The 20,318-nt window shown below is 63.2% G+C and overlaps 1 protein-coding gene across 4 annotated transcripts in view; it reads right to left on the bottom strand.

Annotated features, from left to right (window-relative positions):
* Positions 1-20,318, bottom strand: part of GSE1 (Gse1 coiled-coil protein) — a 105,000-nt gene that overhangs the window by 62,947 nt on the left and 21,735 nt on the right. For all 4 annotated transcript variants that reach the window (XM_074550772.1, XM_074550776.1, XM_074550774.1 and 1 more), the window contains exon 2: positions 4,369-4,531. In XM_074550772.1, the coding sequence (XP_074406873.1) occupies positions 4,369-4,531 (163 nt within the window). The remainder of the gene's footprint in view (positions 1-4,368; positions 4,532-20,318) is intronic.

The raw sequence follows: 20,318 nt of genomic DNA, 5'->3' as shown, positions 1-20,318 counted from the left end.
CAGACACAGGGCACAGTGAGCTGCCAGCCCCAGGGCGAACGGCACGGCAGGCAGCACAGGAAGGGCTGGAAGAGCCAGGACGGAGCAGGGCAATAAAGGCGGAGGCAGGCGAGACGCCGGGGCCGCGGCATCACCCCGGCACAGGGTGCGGTGCCCGGGCTCCCCGCGTCCAGCTCAGTCAGCAACACGGTCCCTGCCCAGCTCCAGAGGTTCTGGGAGTCCTGAAATATTGGTGGGTAAACTGAGGCACGGCCCCATGCTGCACCCTGTGTGCCCGCATGGAGAGATGGGCAGGCAGCAAGGCAAGGAGAAGGGTCAAGGTCAGGGCCACCCTGTGCCCTGCCAGCCATGGGAAATGACCCCAAGGGTCTCTCGGAATGTGGGTCATGGGGACTGAGCACCTCAGTTGGCCCCAGACCCTGAGGGTCTCATCTCCTCACAGCATTCCCCAGCTGGATCCCCAACTCCAAAGCAACCTCCCATTTTCCACACCATGGGGTCCCCCAAGGCCAGGGCGACCTCTGTCCACAGCATCAGAGGGTACCTGAAGCTCGGGGTGACCTCTGTCCCCCTCATTTTGGGGTACCCTTCCACCAGGGCAACCTCCACTCCTCACACAGTAAAGGCCTCCAAGCCAAAGGCAACTTCCATCCTCCAGGCCACAGGGTCCCCCTGCCTCAGGGTGACCTCCACCCCTCAAACAGCAGTGACCCCCAAAGCTCAGGGTGACCACCACTCTCTGTGTCATGGGATCCCCCAACTCTGGGGTGACATCAGTCCTCACACAATGGGGTCCCCAAACTCCAAGGTGACCTCCATCCCCCACATCACAGGGACCCCCAACCCCAGGGCAACCATGGGGTCTGTCAACCCCGGGGTGACCTTGGTCTCCCAAACCAAGGGTTCCTCCAGACCCAGGCTGACCTCTGTTCCCCTTACAACGGGGTTCCCCAAACCAGGCTCATCTCCATCCCCCATACCACGGCTTCCCCTAAACACAAGGCGACCTCTGCCCCTTACACCATGAGCTCCCCCAACCCCAGGGTGACCTCCATTCACCAAACAGCCGTGCCCCCAAACCCCAGGGCCACCTCCACCCACTATACCATGGGGTCCCCCAATCCCAGGGTGACCTCCATCCCCCCAGCACAGTCTCTCTGAGCCCCAGGGTGACCTCTGTCCCCCTCACCACAGGGTCCCCCACGCCAGACCCCCCCAGCAGAGGGGCTCTGGGGGGGATTGCGAGCAGCGGGATCACACCAGCCCCATCCCACCCCTCCAGCACAACTCCCACCCGGGTTGGGGGGGACCCCGTTGCCCCCTCCCCACGGCGCTGCTGGGCTGGGCTGGGGAGGGGTCACTCACCCGCGGGCCGCGCTGTCCAACGGGGGCTGCGCTCCTCCATGGGCAGGGAGGAGAGCGGAGCGGAGCCGAGCCGAGCCGAGCCGAGCCGTGCCGAGCCTTCCCCCGCCGCTTCCTGCTTCCCTCGGCGCCCGCCCGCCGCCCCGAGAGCCGCACGGCTGGAGCGTGACTCACCGGGGGCCGGGCCGGGCAGGGCAGGGCAGGGCGGCGGGGGCGGGGGCGGCGGGCACCGGCAGCGAGGCACGGGCCGCTCCGAACACAGGGATGCTGCAAGGGGGAGGAACACACCCACCCAGGACCACGCGGGATCCACCGGGGGTTCACCGGGAATGAATGGGGGTTCCCCCCGGGAATGGGGGTCCCGCGGGTTGGCCGTCCCGCCGCAGCATGCCAAGAATTTGGGTGATGGGGGTGTCACTCCTGATCGCGGCGCACGGGGGACCCCTCCTCAAACGTAGAGATGAGGGGATGCTGGAAGGGGGGAGGAACCCACCCACCCAGGACCACCCGGGATTCACCGGGGATTCACCGGGAATGGGGGTTCCCCCCGTGCAGGGGGTCCCACGGGGCGTCCGTCCCTCTGCAGCATGCCGAGAATTTGGGTGATGGGGGTATCACTCCTGATCACGGCGCACAGGTGACCCCTCCCCAAATGTAAGGATGTGCCAGGCACTGATGGGGGCCAGGCCTTTCACCCTCACCTCAAAACTGCTCCAAGATACCCTGGGCTCAGGGGTGCCAGCGTGGCCCAGCACAGTGGGCACCCAGGGTGGTCCTGAGCCCAAAACCTATGGAAATAAGGGGTGATGCCAGGGCAGCCCCCTTGGGGTACCCCAATGCCCCAGGCACCCCCTGCACCAGGTGTGGGAGAGGGAATAGCACTGTCCCTCCCAGGTGGGCATGGTGGTGGTCACCCCTGTGCCATCCCACCGTCACCTGGGCTTGGGGACACCAATGACATGAGTGGGGTGGGGCTCAGCCCACTGGCACAGGAGGAAGTTGCCCATCATTCACCGGCCACACCAGTCGGCTCCATGTGCCAGACAGGCTCGGCTGGCTCTGACAGGCCAGACCCCCGCCTCCCTCGGGCAGGAAGGAGGTTTCCATGAGGAATCCCCCACCTCCCTCGGGCAGGAAGGAGGCTTCAGTGAGGAATCTCATCCTGGCACTGCCAGCCATGAACTGGCATCTCTGCAGAGGGAGACACAGGCCATGACAGGGACACCCAGCCGTCCCCAAACAAACTGCCACATCGCAACACACACACACCCCCCCCCAAATCCCTTCCCAGCTCACCCTTGCCTCTGCATCCCCTCCATCCTCCTCCTCCTCTTCCTCCAACAGGCCCCAGTGCTGGCCATGCCGGTGCTGCCGTGCTGCTGCTGCTGCCCGCCACCCCCCCAGCCCTCCTCGTGCTTCCCCCCCACCCTCCTCGTGCTTTCCCCCCCCCTCCAACTCCCTTTTCCCGTTCTATTTTAAATTTTTATTGCATTCTTTTTAAAGAATACAGAGGAACAAATGCCCTTATCAGCAATTCTCACAAGGTATAAAGAGCCGCTTTTATCTCTTGCCTTTACTAATCTAGAGCGAGCCAATGCCTGTTAATTTTTTAATTTTCCTGGTGAATGCATTTGTGGTTCCGTCAGCATCCATCCGGACACGCACGCAGGATCCCCTCGGCATCCCAGCCCAACCACCCTGGCATGGCATTGACGCTGTGCTGGCAGAGCAGCGCCTCATGGTTTGGCAACCACAAAGGGATTTTGTGCACTGGGAAGTCCCGTGTGTCACACGAAGCTCAGCAGGACACCTGGGATGTGTCACCACCCCCAAGATATGGAGGTGCTCCCACAGATGCCAGCCTGGCTCTGCCTGACCACAGGGAACGCTGACACTGCGGGTCTCCATGCTCAGCACGGGGATAGATGCCATGCCAAGCTGTCCAGCTGTCACTGTCACCCCCTCTGGCCGAGGTCCCCGCAGGGGCAAAGGGGGGGTCACCGCTGTGTCCCCCCAGTAAGGGACGCGGCACAGGCTGCCCGCTCAGCAGGGCTGGGAGCGCAGCAGCCGGACGCGGCGCGCAGATGAGATGTGGCAGGCGTGTAACAAGCCATTAGTCACTGTCACCTTTGCCCGGCAGCCACTGGCAGGGTAATAAATCCCGGGCTGACTCCAGCGGGCCCGTTCCAGGCCACGGCTCCCAGCTTGCCTCCACGCCACTGCCGGCTGGGCTGTGAGCAGCTTGTAAATGCATCCCAGCCCCCCCCCCCCGGGGACACAGCGCCTTGCGGGGTCCCCAACCCACAGCCAAATCCCTGTGGGGCTGATCGATGGGTGACATGGGCCACTGCATTCCTGAGAGGTGTCCTTCTCAGGGAATGTGAGGGGCCACAAATCCCCACCACCAAGCAGCCCCCTGGCCCTGCAGGCTGCCCCTTGGCTCTCCCTGCCCGCCCCAGCTTCCCGCCCGCTGCACCTTGCGGTTCCTGACTCTCCCCAGCCCAACGCCAGGAACCGGCATCGGCGCTTGTTACGGATCAAAGGAGCCTGGCATGGCCCAGCACAACACGGCCCGGCGCGCCCGCCGGGAAGGGCTGGCAAACAAGCCGGGCCAGGGAGGCGGCAGGCGGGAAGCACGCGTGATGCCTCTCCTAAAAATGCTGCTGCTCCTGACGGACAGGGCGGCCGAGTCCCTGGAGCCGCGGTCCATCCCAGCCCCGAGGGCCCCCCAGCTCCCCAGCACAGCCAGCCCAACACCGCGGCTCTCCTGGCGCCCACGGCCTGACTCACGGCCCCGGGCATGGCGGGCAGGCACTGCGGTGCTGTCGGGGTCACCTTCCCAGCGGGGCTGCGGGTGTTGGATCCCAACCCCAAACCGCCGGGCATGAGCCTTCACCGGGAGTCCCAAACAGCACATGGGGCTGATGGTCACCCCACAGCGGCACAGGGGACATCCCTTGGCAATGGCAGCTTTGTACCCTCCCGTATCCCCCCCGCATCACCTACTTGTGGTTCCAGCGTCCGCACCCTCCGCATCCAAAGGCGTCCGCTGGCCGATGTCCGGGGCGGTGCTGCCGGTTCCCGGGCTCTCCCCAGCGCTGGCCACCCGGTGCCGGGACTCACCGGCCGCAGGCTTGGTGGCGGCTGTCTCCAGGGACGAAGAGGACGCCTGGAAGAGAAGCAGGACAGAGACTCAGCGCCGTTGCCTCTCCCGGCAGGGGTGGGGGGCACGGGGGGGTTCGGGGCGCACACACACACACACAAGATGCTTTTGTTTTTCTGCCGGCCGGTGCACGTGGCCAGCACGGGAGCCGCACGCCAGCCCGCGCCGCGGGGCTACAGCTGGATCCGGCCCATGGCTCCCAGCACAGCCAGACAAGAAAGGCTGCAGGGGGGTGAGGACATGAATCAAAGCGGCGTCCCCTCGCCCGCCGGCGGCAGCTGGCCGGTTAGGCAGCTCCCGATTACTCAACCGGGCAGTGTTTACTCGAGATCAACAACCCCCCATCGCCTGCCCTGCCAGGCGGGCGAGGGAAACGTGCTGCTGGGATGGGGATGGCATTCCCGCTGTGCCTTGTTTGGGGACAGTCTCCCTCCTCGACTCCCGGGTGCTGCTGGGGCCCAGGTTTGTTGTAGCTGTCACCCTCCTGCCCGGGCACACAACTTGGGCTGTCACCGCTCCTGTTTAGCTTTAATAAAGCAACAGCCAGTGACACAACACTCATCCCAGCACTGTGTGCCACCCTGGGAAAGACACACGGACAGCCCAGGTTCACAGGATGCTGCGCCCACCCCGGGTAGGGTGGGATGCAAGTGGCCTTCCCCTGCCACAGGTGACACCGTGCGCCTGATTTGGGGACATTAGGACATGGTGAGGATTTTATGTTAATCCTGTTTTGCTCAGGATTACTCCTATAAACATGGAGATGGATGGTCGGTGGATGCTTTGCTGGGAAGCCCTCAGACTCAATGAGCCACGCACAAGAGCGGATGTATAAATTCACCGTTTGCTCCCTGGAAAGGTTTAATTTATGGAATCCATATGGCAGCGCCGCACAACCGCCAGCGCTTGGCACATCCCGTGAGTCCTCGAGTGCCACCACGTCCCAGCCCCAACTGGCGGGGTGCCACCAGCTGCCCCGGTGATGGCAGGATGCTCTTCTCTTCCCCAGTGATTAACAGAAGGTGACTTTCACAGCGGGCAGGGGACAAGCCCAGGGATCAGTCCCCACCCCTGGAGGTGGCAGGGATATCTCGGGGGGGAGGCCGTGCCACTGCTCCTCCTCCCAGGACAATGCCACCGGCAGCAGCAGGCAGCAATCCCCTACCTGTGGGCATGGGAAAGGTTGGGGCGCACTTTGATACCCGGAGCAACTAATCATTAATTAGCATTAATCACTCTCCATCACGTGTCACAGCAGCATTGGGCAAGACGCAGCTGGGAAGTTGCAGACCATGGTCTCGGTGGATTTTGACAGCTGGGCCAAGGCTGGCACCCTCCTGCTCCCCAAGGAGCCCCCCAGACCCCAACCCACCCATCAGCCCCACAGCACCAGCAGCCTGACCCCTCTGTTTTCCTGCCAAGGGATGCTGAGATGCAAAGGCACCAGAGACGGGTCGCACCTGCCCAAGGGCAGCCAGGATCGCACCCCCCCTCACCACCCGTGTCCCCTGGGACCCCCAGGCTCTGCACAGAGCACCGGCCGCCTCCTTGCTTTAACTTCAGCCGGCACTATCTGTCAGCAAATCATCCCCGGTTACACAGATAAGGAATAATTGATGCAAAGGAGCCATCTGTTTGCGAACATGGAATATCTGCTCAATTAGGAGGGATCTGTCCACCCAGATAAAGCATGGCGGCAGCCCCTCGGAGCGGGGGCCTTCCTCCCCAGCCACGTCCTCAAAGACTCGCCCCCAATTAGAGGTGAGCAGGTTGATTTGGGTGCTAATTTGCTAAGCAGCACCCTGAGGTGCTTGGGAAGAGGCTGGGAGGGAAGGGTGCTCTGCCACCAAGTGCTGAAATTTGAAAGGAGAGTTGGCAGATCCCCGATGTCCCAGTGTGAAAGCTCAGCTCCTCCTGGCTCTGGGAGATGCTTATCTGGGGATGGAGAGAGGGGACCAGGACCTGTGCTTGCCCAATGGCACTGAGCTGAGGCTGGCCCACTCGTGACATATGGGTGGACGAGCCTGAAACAGCTCCCAGGACAGATCCACAACAAGGATCAGGGACACAGGGCACAGCCTCAGGCATGTCCGGGTCAGGGGTAGGTGTGCAGCGAGGTGACAGCAATGTGACATCGTTATGTGATGTTATTTACATGTGAAGAATGGAACTGGTACGCAGATCAGCTCCACAAGTGGCAAAACCACAGGGAAAAGGCTCCAACCAGAGCTGGCAGGGATGGCCCCATGGCATCACACTCCCCAAACCCTTCTGGGTGGCATCTGTCCCCATTACCCCAGCAGGTTCTTGGTATGAAGGACATGGAGAGCTCAAGGGGGGTGAAAACAGAGCTGGTGGTCTCCAGGGACAGGCACAGAGGGGCACTGCCAGACACCACATCATCCATGTCACCTGTGCCCCACACCACCAGCAGGGTGCCCAGGGCAGGCAGTGTGGCAGCCCACGGACACAATGGCACCAAGGGCAGGGGATGGCGTCCCCATGTCCCCAATGTGTCCCTCCCACCAAGGACACATTCCTTCTGCTCCCATCTCTGGGCTCAATGCCTGCCGCAGCTCCCAGCTCTGCCCCAGCTTTGGGATGGCACTGGCGGAGTGGGAAAGCCAAGGGTAGGAGGCCACGCCAGCGCACTTCCTGTGCCTCCAGGACACCCAAAACGTGGCTTCCCCATTCTGCCTCCCCTGCTGCTGGGACAGGCTGCGGCGTGCACAGCGCCGGTGCCACCCGCCCACGGAAACGCCGCCCACGGGAATGCCCGCAGGCACGGCACGGCAGAGCCCCCACCCCAGCATCACCCCAACCTGGCAGCACCCCGGAAAACCCCGGTATGGGGGTGGATGCAATCTTTGGCTCCTGGCTGGCATCACCCCGGCAAGGCGGCGGGCACGGAGCCTGGCGAGCGCCGGCACAGCTGCACCGGCTCCGGGGTTTGGCACAGCATGGATGCCAGCTCTGGTGAGTGAGCACGGGGTGAGGTGAGCAGGATGCCCAGCACAGAGGGGCTGCGTCCTGCTCTTCCCAGGGGATGCAGGGGCTGGCTGCAGGGCCTGGGGGACACAGCCCCTCGCTGTCCCCCGGCTCCCCCCAGGCCTGGAGGCGGCGCTCAGGATAAAAGGTGCTTTTGGAGTGCTGAGGGCTGCAGGAGCAGGCTCCCCCCAGCTCCCTTTGTCGCTGAGGCCCTCAAGGCCCCTGGCTCCTGCTGGGACTTTATCACAGCACAGCCCCTGCCGCGTGTGCCCCCAGACGGTTCCAGCTGCTCTTCCCTCCAGGAAGCCTCTGCCCTTCTCATCCTTGTCCCAGCAGCCTGAAAACAGAGGGTTTTCCCACAGGAGCAGGCTGGGGTGCCCCTGGGGAGCTGGGGGGCCTGCTGGTGGCATGGCTTGGCCCTGATGGGTGCCCACGGGAGGGGTGGTGGCTGGCTCCATGCATCTCCACCGTATTTAAAGTTTCTCAGGCGTGTTTGCTGGCGGAAAGTTGGAACCTACAATTACAGCTGTGCTAACTCCTCATTAAAGAGGGGAAGGGGAAAAAAAAAAAAAGGCAAAGAAACAAAAGGCTCCAGACTGAGACACAGCACCGTTAACCCTTCCCAAGATGGGGATGTGGCCCCCCCAGGAAATTCATACAGCTGGAGGGGTGGATCACAGTGGTGGCAGGTGACACCATGCACTGAGGGTCTGCCCATGCCCATCAGTGCCCACCTGGATCCCTGCTCCGTGTCCTGATGCAGCGTTGGTGCCGGCTGTGCCGCGGCGCCCGCGTGGGCACGGCTGCGGCTGTGTCGGAGCCGTTTGTCACGGCAGGGCTGCGGTTCCCGCTCGCTCTCCTCTCCAGCAGCGACACCGTGACGCCTGCTCCAGGAGCCCACACAATATGTTCACACTCATCTCGCAGCTGCCCCCAGACAGCCCGCGGTGCCGCGCTCCTCGCCGGCGCGGGGGCCGCTCTGGGCCGGCACAGCCGCAACGTGCCCGCCCGGGAACTGGCACGGACGGAAGGGGCTACAGACTGTGGTCAGGCTGGACGCCACAAGGGCAGGCGAGGCTGGAAACACTACTGCCATGGGCAAGGGATGCACCGGCGGCTCCCCATGCCCCAGCACACTCAACCAGGCTGTGCCACGAACGCTGGGTACAGCAGACAGGGGGACAAGCCTGGCTGTGACCCCTGTATGTCACTGCAGCCATCCTGCACCATACAGAGCAGAAGCTGGTGCCACACGCATCCCCCCCAGGACCCCATTCCCAGTGAGGGTCTGACTCTGTGGCCACCCCAGCATGACCACAGCCCCCCTCATGCCCCATCCCCAGGGAGCAGCAGGTCCCTGCGTCACTCTCCAGCCCCCCCACCCCCCCGGCGACACCACCTCAGCGCCGCGGCCGCAGCGCTCTGACAGCAGCTAACGAGCTGCAGGCAGCAATTTGGGTTATATATAGCCCCAAAGTGACTGCATCTAATTGCTCCAGCGCACACCGGCCCCGCCGCGGGGTCCGGGCGCCGGGCTCAAGGGGACAGGGTGAGCGGCACGTGCTCGGCCCCCTCCCCTGGCTGTCACCCCGTGTGACCCCCCGGGCACCCTGAGGCTGGCCGGGAACAACCACCACCCCATCCACGCCAGCCCCGAGGAGCTGGGCCGTTCCTGGCAGCTTTGTGCCAGGCCATAAGCGGCTTTGCCTAAAGCCGCCGTCCCAGCCCGTCCCAGCCAGGGACCCTAAGGAGCTTTTGTCCCCTCTCATTATGGGGTTCGGCCAGGGGGCCACGGGGTGCAGCACCCAGCAGCCTGTGGGCTCCACCAGCTGCTCTGGCAGCCCCGGGAGGGAGGCACGGCTGGAGGGAGGGAGGGAGGTGCTCCCTTTGTGGCAGCCCCCATCCCCTTGCAGCAGCTGCCAGGCGAGGCGGCGGGCGCGCAGATGCGGCCGGGGGAGGGAGATGCTGTGTCTGTGTATATATATGTGTGTGTGTGTGTGTGTGTGTGCAGGGGGGTCCCCCGCAGCAGCTCCCCACGCCGGCGGGGCAAGCGTGGGGAGGGGGAGCCGGAGCCGAAATTGTTTGCCAGCTTCCTCGAGACAGCACAATGGAGGGCGCGCAGGCGGATCCGGGGTCAGGGGTGAGAGCAGCAATAAGTGGTTTATGCCTTTTGTGAAGAGGCTGAACTGACAGCTCGCTGGATTAACAAAGACGTCCTCTGTTCCCGGGCAGGTCATGTGGAAAGCGCTGCGCCGACCCCTGTCACTTCTTTTTTTTGCAAGAACAGACATTTGTTCGCCGGCGAACAGGGAGGTGATGGAGGGGGAGGCGGGGGGCACGCAGCCGCCCGCTCCCGGCTTTTCCTCCAGCTCCTCTGGGGCTCTGGCCATGGGGACCGGCGGCTGCTCGCTGCTCTGACAGTCCTGGCCACGCCGTGTCACCTCCTGTGCCTCAGTTTCTCCAGGCTGTGACAAGAGCCGTGGCTGGTGGGGATGTCAGCACCTCCACCCCATGCCAGGGCAGTGCTGTCCTCCACAATGCTCCACATCCACACAAAATTCCCGCCGTGCTCATCCTTCCATCACCCCAGCACCAGGCTGGATGGGACCTGCTCAGTCCCTGTCCCACAGTGGGGACATTTCTAGCTGTGTTTCTCAGTCCCTACCAGCCTGGAGAATGCTCCCTTCAACCTCTTTTCCAGGCAGGGAAACTGAGGCACAAGAGGGTGTGAGCATCCCACCCATGCATGGACAGCAGGGCTGGCAGCAGCGCTGCCACTCCTGGTCCTGGCCCTGCAGGGAACAATCAGCTTTTTCAAACCCACAAGGATTTCCTCAAGGTTGTGCAGCACAGAGCCTTCGCTGTCATCATCAGAGTCCGGAGCTAACAGCTGCAGTGCTGCCATCCCACAACAAACTGCCCCGGCCTCAGGTGTCCCTGCAGCTCCCACCTCCCTCTGTCACCACATCTCAGCCCTGGTGAAGGTCCCTCTGAGGCCACAGGGCCCAAAGCTGGGATGGAAGGGATGCAGCTTGGTGTCTGCCACCCAAATCCTGCTGAGATCTCATGCAGCTGCTCAGCCCCAGCCCCTGCTCCCCATCCCCATCTCAGGGACACCACAACCCAGCACAGCTCACCTTTCCCATCTCAGGGACACCACAACCCAGCCCCTGCTCCCATCCCCATCTCAGGGACACCACAACCCAGCACAGCTCACCTTTCCCATCTCAGGGACACCACAACCCAGCACAGTTCACCCACCTCCAGCTCCAGAGCTGCCAGGCAGTCTGTGATCAGTGTCCCCTCCCTGCCACCCTAAATACCTGCCATGGGAAGCAGAGGCAGCCACAAGGGGCTTTTCACTCTGGAAAACCCCACCCACCCCACAGCGGCTCAGGTTTTCGGGACATTCCCACACGTGCCAATCCCCAGGGGTAAACTGAGGCAGGGAGGAGCAGCCAGGCAGGCTGTGCTGGGTGAGGGGACACATCTGGGGGTCCCCATCCCTTTTAGGGGGGGACACATCACAGAAATCCCAGCCAGGGCCATCAGCTGGTGGCACGGTGGCATTAAAGCCCCAATCCGTGTCCCCCTTCTCCAGCTTAGCGCCCGTTCCCGGCTCCCTCCTGCCATCTAAAGACAGATTTACCGCCAGGTCCGGCGCTGCCTTAAGCCTCAGATTAAATGTGAACCATCTGCAAGGGGAAACCTTAATGCAGGATAATACCTGCCACACACACCCTGCCGTGTCACCACGCAGAGTCCCGCCGTGCCATCGAGGCCCTGAGCAGCACCACGTCCCTCCACGGGGGTCTTGGGGCTCTGCACATGATGATGCCAGCCTCCTGGATGTCCCCATGGTCCTTGCTGTCCCCTCCTGGCACAGATCCCTGTGGGAGCTGCACGCCCAGCCCGTGTCCCCCTCCCCAAAGGAGCCACCCCAGGCAGGGGACACCCAGCGTGTGGTGGTGGTGGTGGTGGGGGGTCCAGCCAATGCCCCACCTGGTTAATTACTTTAAGTGATTAAAGTCTCTTCATCAGGGCAGCAGATTAGACCCTGCAGCTGGGAGCTGTTTTCCCTCACAATCTCCTCCCCCAGGGGACAACAAGGGGGGGTCCTGCACTGTCCCCGTTATTAGGAGTAAATCCCACCTCCCCAGCCCCAAAAAGGTGGTTCAGGTGTGCTCTGTCCCCCCAGCATGGTGAAACCCCCATGAATGGCCAGACCAGCAGCATCACCCGGGGTGCAGAGGGGACATGGGGTCACCCAGGCTGTCCCTAGTGCTAGTGGGGACAAAGCTGGAGCATCACACAGGCAGGAATGACCTCTGTGGGGAGGGAGAAGGGATTCCTGGGGGGCAGTGAACCCCAAAGTGGGTGGGGAAGGATGAAACACCTCCTGCCAACTCAGCACCCCAATGAATTACACGGGATCACAAGTCCCTGCTCAGGTCAGCAGGGAAAGGAGCCAGGCAGGTTTTCCACCACTCCTGATGGAGAATTTACAGCCAGGATCCACTGTGGGCTCAGTAATTAGTGCTGGGATGCTGAATCAGCACCTGGCCATTGGTACTGAAGGGATGGAGCTGGGGGGACTCTGGGACCAATGGTGGCCCCCTAGGAGGGACACAAGGGGTGACCCAGCAGTGCCTGACAGTGGAAGGGGCCATCCCTATGGCTGGGAACACTGGAGCAAAGCTGGCAGCCCAGCATCCCATCCCAGTGTGCTGCTCCAGGACCAAACCCAGCCCAGGATCCCTCAGGCGTCACTCTGGGAACAGAACCCTCCCATCCCGTTCACCTAAAGACAAAAACCCCTCTGGCCCTCCCTTCCCAGCCTGGGTACTCCATTCCCAGGATGCTCCAGCCCCTGGGATGCCCGAGCATCCTCCCAGCTGTGCCCGGGCAGCCCTCTGGCCTTGACGGCTGCCATCAATTTCCCGGGGTCGGGAAAGGCAGGGCCGGCTCCCCGGCAGCTCCAGCCTCTGCTCCGAGGCTGATTACAGCCATTTCCCTGCCCGTGCCCCCTCCCTCCCTCCCTCCCCGCTGTCTGCCTCCTGCCTCCGTCTGCTGCCTGGTTTTATGAGGGCCATTTCCAAGAGGTCGCTGGAAATAGATTTTTATCACCTCGTGATAAATATCGTTTATGGTGACATTACTGCTCCGAGCAGCCGTGCAGGGGAGAGGGAGGAGAGGCAGGAGGATGCTCCCATCCCCACAGGGCACCGGTTGTGCCCCTCCTCGTGTCCCTGTCCCCATTCCTGGAGGTTTGGGCAGCGCAATCAGACACCATCCATCCATCCATCCATCCATCCATCCATCCATCCATCCATCCATCCATCCATGCCTCCACCCAGGCGGCAGGAACACAGGGAGCTGCATCATTAGCCCCGCGCGCCATTAAGCACTTAAAAAGCCATAGGAATAAGCCGCGCCATTAGCTGGCAGGCGAGCTGGGAGGGGAGGGATGCAGGGAGCCCAGCACGGAGCAGGGAATGTCACCACCCCCAGGGTGCCCTGGAAGCGGGGACAGAACCGCCCCCTTCCCGCACACGGCTCTCCAAGGTGGAAAACCAGGGGATTTCAGAGCTGACACATGGCTTCTGCAAGGGGTGACGGCACTGGGCGCCTCTCCAGAGGGACTTTTCTGGGGAGAAGCAGCTCCTTGTTCATCCCCTGCTCTGCTTTGGGCACGGAGCTGGCACAGAAAGCCGGAAGGAAAAGCCACGGCTGAGCTGAGAACTGCAAACTCATGGCAGGGATGTTGCAAGGCTGCACGGGGGTGACCCAGGGGACAGGGTCCTGCCCCGGCCCAGCCCGCAGCAGGGACAGCTGCCAAGCCATGCCCACAGGCAGCTGCCTCTGGAAAAGGGCACGGCAGCGGGCAGGGGGCCAAGGCCAAGCTGCTCTCTCTGTGCCAGCCCTGCCACACACAGCGCTGGGCACTGGGTGGGAACAACAACTGCCCCGCTGAGCAGTGCCAAGGTGAGGGGTGGCACCTGTGGGGACACGGGCACAGCCCCCAGGGAGCCAGAGCTGGGGTGCAAAGCGGCAGCAAAACTGCACAGCCAGCAAAGAGCAACCCTGGCCTGCAGGCAGAGCACGGCACTGCCAGCCCGTGCCAAGAATCCTGTTTGCTCTCCCCAGCCCTGGCACTGGCTGCCTTGGGCAAGCCAAGTCCTGCCCCACTGCCTCAGTTTCCCCAGCCAGCAGGGGGTGGGTGGGCTGCCATGGGGGGACCCCAGCCTGGTGCTGTGGCTCCCTGTGACACGCAGTGTGACCTGGCTGTGACACAGAGCTGGGGTGACATCCTTGGGAAGGGACCCTCAGTGTGGGGCTGGCACTCTGTATGGGGACAAGCACGGCCAGATGGCAGCACCTGGCATGGTGGCACGACTCCTCCTCAGCTCCCCACACCTGGTGGGCAGAAAACAACACCAAAAAGGGCCAGTCCTGTCACCCTGATGGCACATGGGCTGCATGGGGACAGCCAGCCCCACATGCAGGGACGAGGAGTGCTGGTGCTGTGCACTCTGTTTCCCTCTGTGCTGCCAGGACAGGTGCCTTGGCCATCCAGTGCCACCCCCCCACCAGCAGCTGGCACTGTCCCCCGTTGCCACATCCCACCTTTAGGACACGAATTCCCCAAGCCACTGCACCCCCTCGGGGACAGGAATCCCTCCAGAAACCCCGCAATGCCGGGCAGCAGGATGCCTGCAGAGCCAGCTGCCTCCTGTGCCCACAAAATGAGATTTGTTCACCTGGTGAGCGGCTCGGTGACCCCAGGTGCAGCTCCTGCCACCACCCCGTGGCTCCTGGCACGCAGCAGGAGCCAGCACGCCCTGGCAGGGCCACCTGGCTGGCGGTGACAGTGACCTTACCCCGCTGCCAGAGCGCTCCTGGCACAGCTCCTGGCACAGCGCTCGGCTCCCCTGGCCAAGGCAGGCTGCTGGCCTGGCACCCACCCTGCCACGGGGCAGCCAGCCACCCTCCCACCCTGGGCTGGTGCGAGGTGTGGACAGACAGACGGACAGACAGCACCAGCACAGCCCCCTGTGTGCCACCCTGAGCTCTGGCGTGGGGGTTTGGGCATCCCCTGCCCACAGCGGGACTGGCAAAGCCCAAAGGGCACCACATGCATCATTGGGGGACAAATCCCAGCTCAGCAAATCCCAGCTCAGCAAACCCCAGCTCAGCACCAGGGGATGCCCCCATCACCCACACACAGAGCCCCACACTGCCCCCCAAACCCCTTTGCCTACGGACCCCCAGGAGCCAGAGCTGAGCCCCCCAAGGTGGGCACATCTGCTGCAGCCCCCCGGCTAGGGTGCACCCCATTAGAGCTGTGCATGGGCCTGCTGGGGAGCAGGAAAACCATTCTGCTACTTTTTTAAAATAACACCACAGGGAAAAAAAAAAAAAAAACAAAACCAAAAAAACCAAAAAAAAAAAAAAACCAAAACAAGAAGTGCAGAAGACACCTGGCAGCAGCAGCACACAAAGTTTGCACCAAGTTCCACAAAGCCCCCCCACGGGTCAGGGGGACACAGGGGTCCCCCCACAGCCACCCCAAACACAGCCAGCAGAATTGGGGGTGACACACAACAAGTCAGGGGGGACACAGGGTTTATCCCCCCAACAATCCCCATGGGGTGCCCACCTCCCTCAAGGCTGGGCAGGGGTGTGAAGGGGGGCTACCGCAAGGGGGGTACAGGCAGAGATTGGGGGTACAGGGTGAGTACAACCAGGTGTGGGGGGGCACAGGCAGTGCATGGGGGGCACAGAGGGGTGGGGGGATACAGGAGGGTGTGGGGGGCATTTAGGATGGGGATGGAGGGGTACAAGGCGGGCAGAGGAGAGCTGGGGGCATTTAGGATGGGAATGGGGGGTATGAGTGTGAGGGGGGTACAGGCAGAGATTGGGGGTACACAGGGTGGATACAGGCAGTGCATGAGGGGCACAGAGGGGTGGGGGGATGCAGGAGGGGATACAGGGGGCATTTAGGATGGAGATGGAGGGGTACAAGTGTGAATGGGGTACAGGCAGAGATGAGGGAAATGCAGACTTGGGGTAGGGGCAGGGATGGGATGGGATGGGATGGGATGGGATGGGATGGGATGGGATGGGATGGGATGGGATGGGATGGGATGGGATGGGATGGGATGGGATGGGGGTACCCCCGGGCTGTGTGAGCGGGGCACAGCCAAGGCGGGGGGCACGCTCCGAGGGCAGGGCACGGGCAGCCCGCTGCCCTGCACGTACCTGCGGCGCGGGGCGCGGTGCGGTGCGGGCAGCGCGGTGACCCCGGCGGGCGGGCGGCGGCAGCGGGAGGAGGCGGCGGCAGCGCCGCGCACACGCACACGCGCGATCACAGATCACATCCCGAGCGAGCCGGCAGCGACAGGCGGGGGACACACAGACACACAGACAGACACACAGACACTGCTGGGGGAGCCGGGGGGGGGTGGGTCAGCGAATTAACACCCGAGAAAAAGGCACTTACCCCTCGGCGGGGCTCGCACCGTGCGCGGGGGTGGCTGCGGGGTGGCGCTGCGAGGGGAGGGGGGATCAAAGGCTGGGGGTGGGATGGGGGGGGGGGGTCTCGCCAGCCCCCGCTGCCTGCCACAACAAAGAGCCAGACACAACAAAAGCAGCATATGGCCAGAGCCGCGCGGGGCTGTAAATTAAACATAAAGGGAAGATTAGATAATTAATGAGCGCTCCCGGGCCGGCCCCGGGGGAAGGGGAAGGCGAAGGGGGGGCTGCCTGCTGCGGGGAGCCCCGAGCCCCCCGCCCAGCCCCGGCGGGGAGGGGGCCGGGGGGCACCTGTTGGGAGGGAGGGAGGGAGGGAGGATGGGCAGCGGCCTCGCCAGCTGCTCCGGGGCGCAGCCTAAGAGGATTAGCGGGGGCATCCCGCCCCCGGCAAAAGGGCTTGGAGCTGCACGGCTGGGGGTGGGGGTCCCTTGAACCCCCCCACGTGCGGGGTCGCCTCTGCCCCAGCCTCGGGCAGCGTCTCGGAGGGGTTGGGCACGAATCCTGCATCCCTGGGGAAGGGAGGTGGGCTCCAATCCTGCATCCCTGCATCCCTGCCCGGGCAGCATCCCGGGCGGGACAGGGGTAGGTTCGAATCCTGCATTCCTCTGCCACAAACACGCAGGGATTCACGCACAGCTCAGTGAGCTCCCACTCCTACGCAGGGAAGCCCTTGGGAATGTCCCAAATCCATCCCGCTAGGCTGGAGGGGAAACTGAGGCAGGATGGGGCATTACTGAGGCAGAAGAGGGGAAACAGGCAGGAGGGGGAAACTGAGGCAGGAGGGGGGAAATGAGGCAGGATGGGGGAAACTGAGGCAGGAGGGACACGGAAGGAAGAGAGAGGAAACTGAGGCAGGAGAGGGCGAGTCCGTGCTGGTGGCTCGGGCAAATCGGGGCTGTCCTGGAGCATCGGCAGGCAGGAGGGAGGAGGGGGCGCCCCGGGAAGGGGGTGCCAGAAGCAGCACCAGGCCAGGGGAAGGAGTTAATCCCATTATTGGCAGGCTCACAGATGGCGGCTGCACTATTCCCCTGCTTAGCAGATTGAACAGATCAGGCAGGAGGGAGGGAAGGAGGTGGGGGGGGATGTCCCCCCCAAACACGCACAGAACAGGGGTATGAGGGGCTGTGAACGCCCCCCTGCACCCCATGGGACCCTGCGAGCACCCAGGGGCGCTGCCCTGCTCCCCCAAACTGCACCCCTTGCCAACATCAATCCGCCCTGGCCGAGGGGTGGCTGGCACAGCAGGGGACTTGGGGACACCCCTGCTGTCCCCAGGCCAAAGCTGCCACCCCCAGGTTCCCCGGGAGGTCAGGGGCCAGGTCCTGCTTCCCTGGCTCGGGGGGATTGCAGCAGCAGCAGCAGCAGCAGCCAGGGCTGGAGCCGGGATTAGGGAGTGTGGGAAAGGGCTGGCAGGGAGCCAGGGCCAGCCTGGAACGCCCCGAGCAGCGAGCACAACCCTAAAGGGACGGAGGGAGGGAGGGACGGGCAGAGGGAAGGATGGAGGGGTGGCAGGAGGGATGAGGGAAGAACAGAAGCCAACAGCTCCTCACCCCCATCACCACAGCAGCACAGAACCGCAGGGCTCCATCCTGCCCCCAGCTCAGCGTGTGATGGCCCTGCCAGGGCTCAGCCACCTCCACCCCACAGCCCCTGGAGACCCCACAGACCCCCGCATGCCAGGTCCTGGTGGCTCCCAGCCCATCCCACATCCACAGCAAAGCTGCCCATTTGCCTTCTGGAAAGCAGCTGGAGAACACTGAGCCTTGGATTGTGCAGGGTGAGCAGCTGTGCCCAGCCTGGCACTCCACTGAAATCCCCCCTGGGCACCAACATCAGCCCCACATCCCCCTCACCCTGCCTGGAGGGCACCCCCAGCGTGGGGAGGGCACACAGTGAGACACCCCCTGAGCTGACCCACAATTCCAGGGCTGCCAAGGCAATGGAGAGTGGGAATCTGGGCGGGAAAGGTTGGGATGCAATCCTACAGAGCTGGGGGCACACCAGGATGCAATGGGAGATGGGCTGGGGGCCCCCCAGATTCCACCCCAGGCAGGGAACTGGGACGTTCCCACTGCCTGCATTGGTGTCCCCATGCCAGCCCCTATGCTCTGCTTTTGGGGGGGTCTCTGCAGGAATGGGGGTGCAGGAAGATGAGCACTGGAGTGAGCACGGCCCCAGCATCCCAAAACCGCTCAGCTGAGGGAATCCTGGCCACAGACTGACCCCCAGCAGCAGGGGACAGCCCCAGAGCCCTGGGGACACCAGGGGGACCGAGGGAAGTGGGACTCCCTATGCACACACAGCACAGGATGGAGCCCAGGGCAAAACCCCACAGGGGCAGGAGGGTGGGCAGGCTGCTCCTCAGCCCTTCGTGCCTCAGTTTCCTCAGCCGTGCCTCAGTTTCCCCCGGCATTCCAGCCCCATGGCTGCAGGCAGGAGCACCAGGGGGCAGTTTCAGCAGTCCCTGCCCAGCCCCACGGCTCAGCCAGCCCACGGGGACAGTGCTGCTGCCAACCCTGCCCTTCCAGGAGCAGCTCAGCTCCCAGGGACCCACCCCAGCCATGGGCTGGGTGAGCACGGGGTGAGCATCCCTCTCACTGCCACCCCTTGCTCCAGGCACAGCCAGCTCAGGAACACGTTTGTGCCTCCAGAGCCAGCTCAAAACCCTGGAAAACTCACTGTGGGACATGCCCAGCTCCCCTCCCCAGCACAGGGCTCCCCAAACCTCACAATTCCCCACTGGGAGCTCAGCCCAGCCCCGCTGCTCCCACAAACATCCAGGTCAGGGGATGGGGCACAGGGCAGCTCCCAGCCTGGCTCTGATGGCAGCCAGGGTGGGGAAATGGGCAGCTCTGGGTGAGGCTGGGCACTGGCACAGGGCTGGTGGCACGTGGGGACAGTGGGATGTGCAGAGCCTGCGGTGATCCAACTCCTGCAAAAAAACCCCAGATTTACTGGGGATGCTCAGCCACCCCTGGGGTGATCCAACACCTACAAAAACCCCTCAGATTTTGCAGGGGATGCTCAGCCACTCCTGGGGTGATCCAACACCTGCAAAAACCCCTCAGATTTTGCTGGGGATGCTCAGCCACTCCTGGGGTGATCCAACACCTACAAAAACCCCTCAGATTTTGCTGGGGATGCTCAGCCACCCCCAGTTTTTTTTTTTTTTTTGGAGGGGATCCCCCCATTCCCATCCAGCAGTTCCCAGCCACAGGAGATGTTGAGGATCCATCAGGGGGGAGCAGGGAGGTTGAGGCTGGAGCTGCCTCAGTGCCAGCCCAGCCGGGCTCCCGGGGGACTAATACCGGCATGTAAATATTAGATACTTCTGTCTCCTCTGAGGCCAATTACACAAATCGTGGCAGCTCCCGCAGGACTCTCTGCTCCTACTTACTGTATCATCATTAACAGCTTATTAGAGAACAGCTGCTCCAAGAGGGGGAAACAAAAAAAGGAGAAGGCAGCAGGAGAGGCGGGAAGGAGACGGGCACGGAGGAGGAGGAGGAGCAGGCGTGACCTTCACCCTGCCCCAGCACTCAGGGACAGCGGGGACAGCATCCCCATGGTGCCGCTGATGTACTCAGACCTCTCTAAAACCCAGTGACAAACCAGTCCAAAATTCCTGCTGGGATCTGGTGTGGGATTGCCAGAAGGAGCTGGGAAGGGGACAGAGGGATGGGACTTGGGGACAGGAGTGAGGTGGCTCCAGGGCCAGCAGGAGTTGGAGTGAAGTCACCAAAGCAGCCTGGCACCCTCGGGCAGGGGCGTTTTGGGGCTGGGAGGTGCCCTCATGCCCAGAGGGAGGAAATCCCTCAGCCTTTGGGTGCTGGGGTGGGAGAACAGGAGGTTTAGGATCAGCTCCCCAGCCTCTCCGAGGGGGGGACACACATTCCCTAAACCAACAGCAGCATCATTAAAAGTGCAGCTAATTAGCAGCAAGACACTCCCTGCCCTCCTCCCGGTCCCCCAGGGGTGACAACAGCCAGGCTGGGTGATGGGGGGATTTTGGGGTATCACAAATCTCCACCCTTCCCACTCCCTCCGAGTGCAATCAGGCACCGTCACTCCCAGCCCTGACACCCACTGATGTCCCCTGCGGCCACCAAGGCCAGGGGAGGTCACAGCAGGGTGGCCGGGGCAGGTGGCCCTGCTGGGAGCCGTGTCCCCGCGAGGGAGGGAAGGGAGGGAGGATGTCACGACATGCTGCTGGTGCGCTCTAGCGTCAGGCTGCATTAATGCACGGCTGGCAGCAGGCACGGGCTGCACA

This window comes from Zonotrichia albicollis, chromosome 13 (assembly GCF_047830755.1).
Source record: "Zonotrichia albicollis isolate bZonAlb1 chromosome 13, bZonAlb1.hap1, whole genome shotgun sequence".
NCBI lineage: Eukaryota > Metazoa > Chordata > Aves > Passeriformes > Passerellidae > Zonotrichia > Zonotrichia albicollis.
The sequence above is the reverse complement of the archived record's forward strand: the minus strand, read 5'-3'. Positions and strand labels throughout refer to the sequence as shown.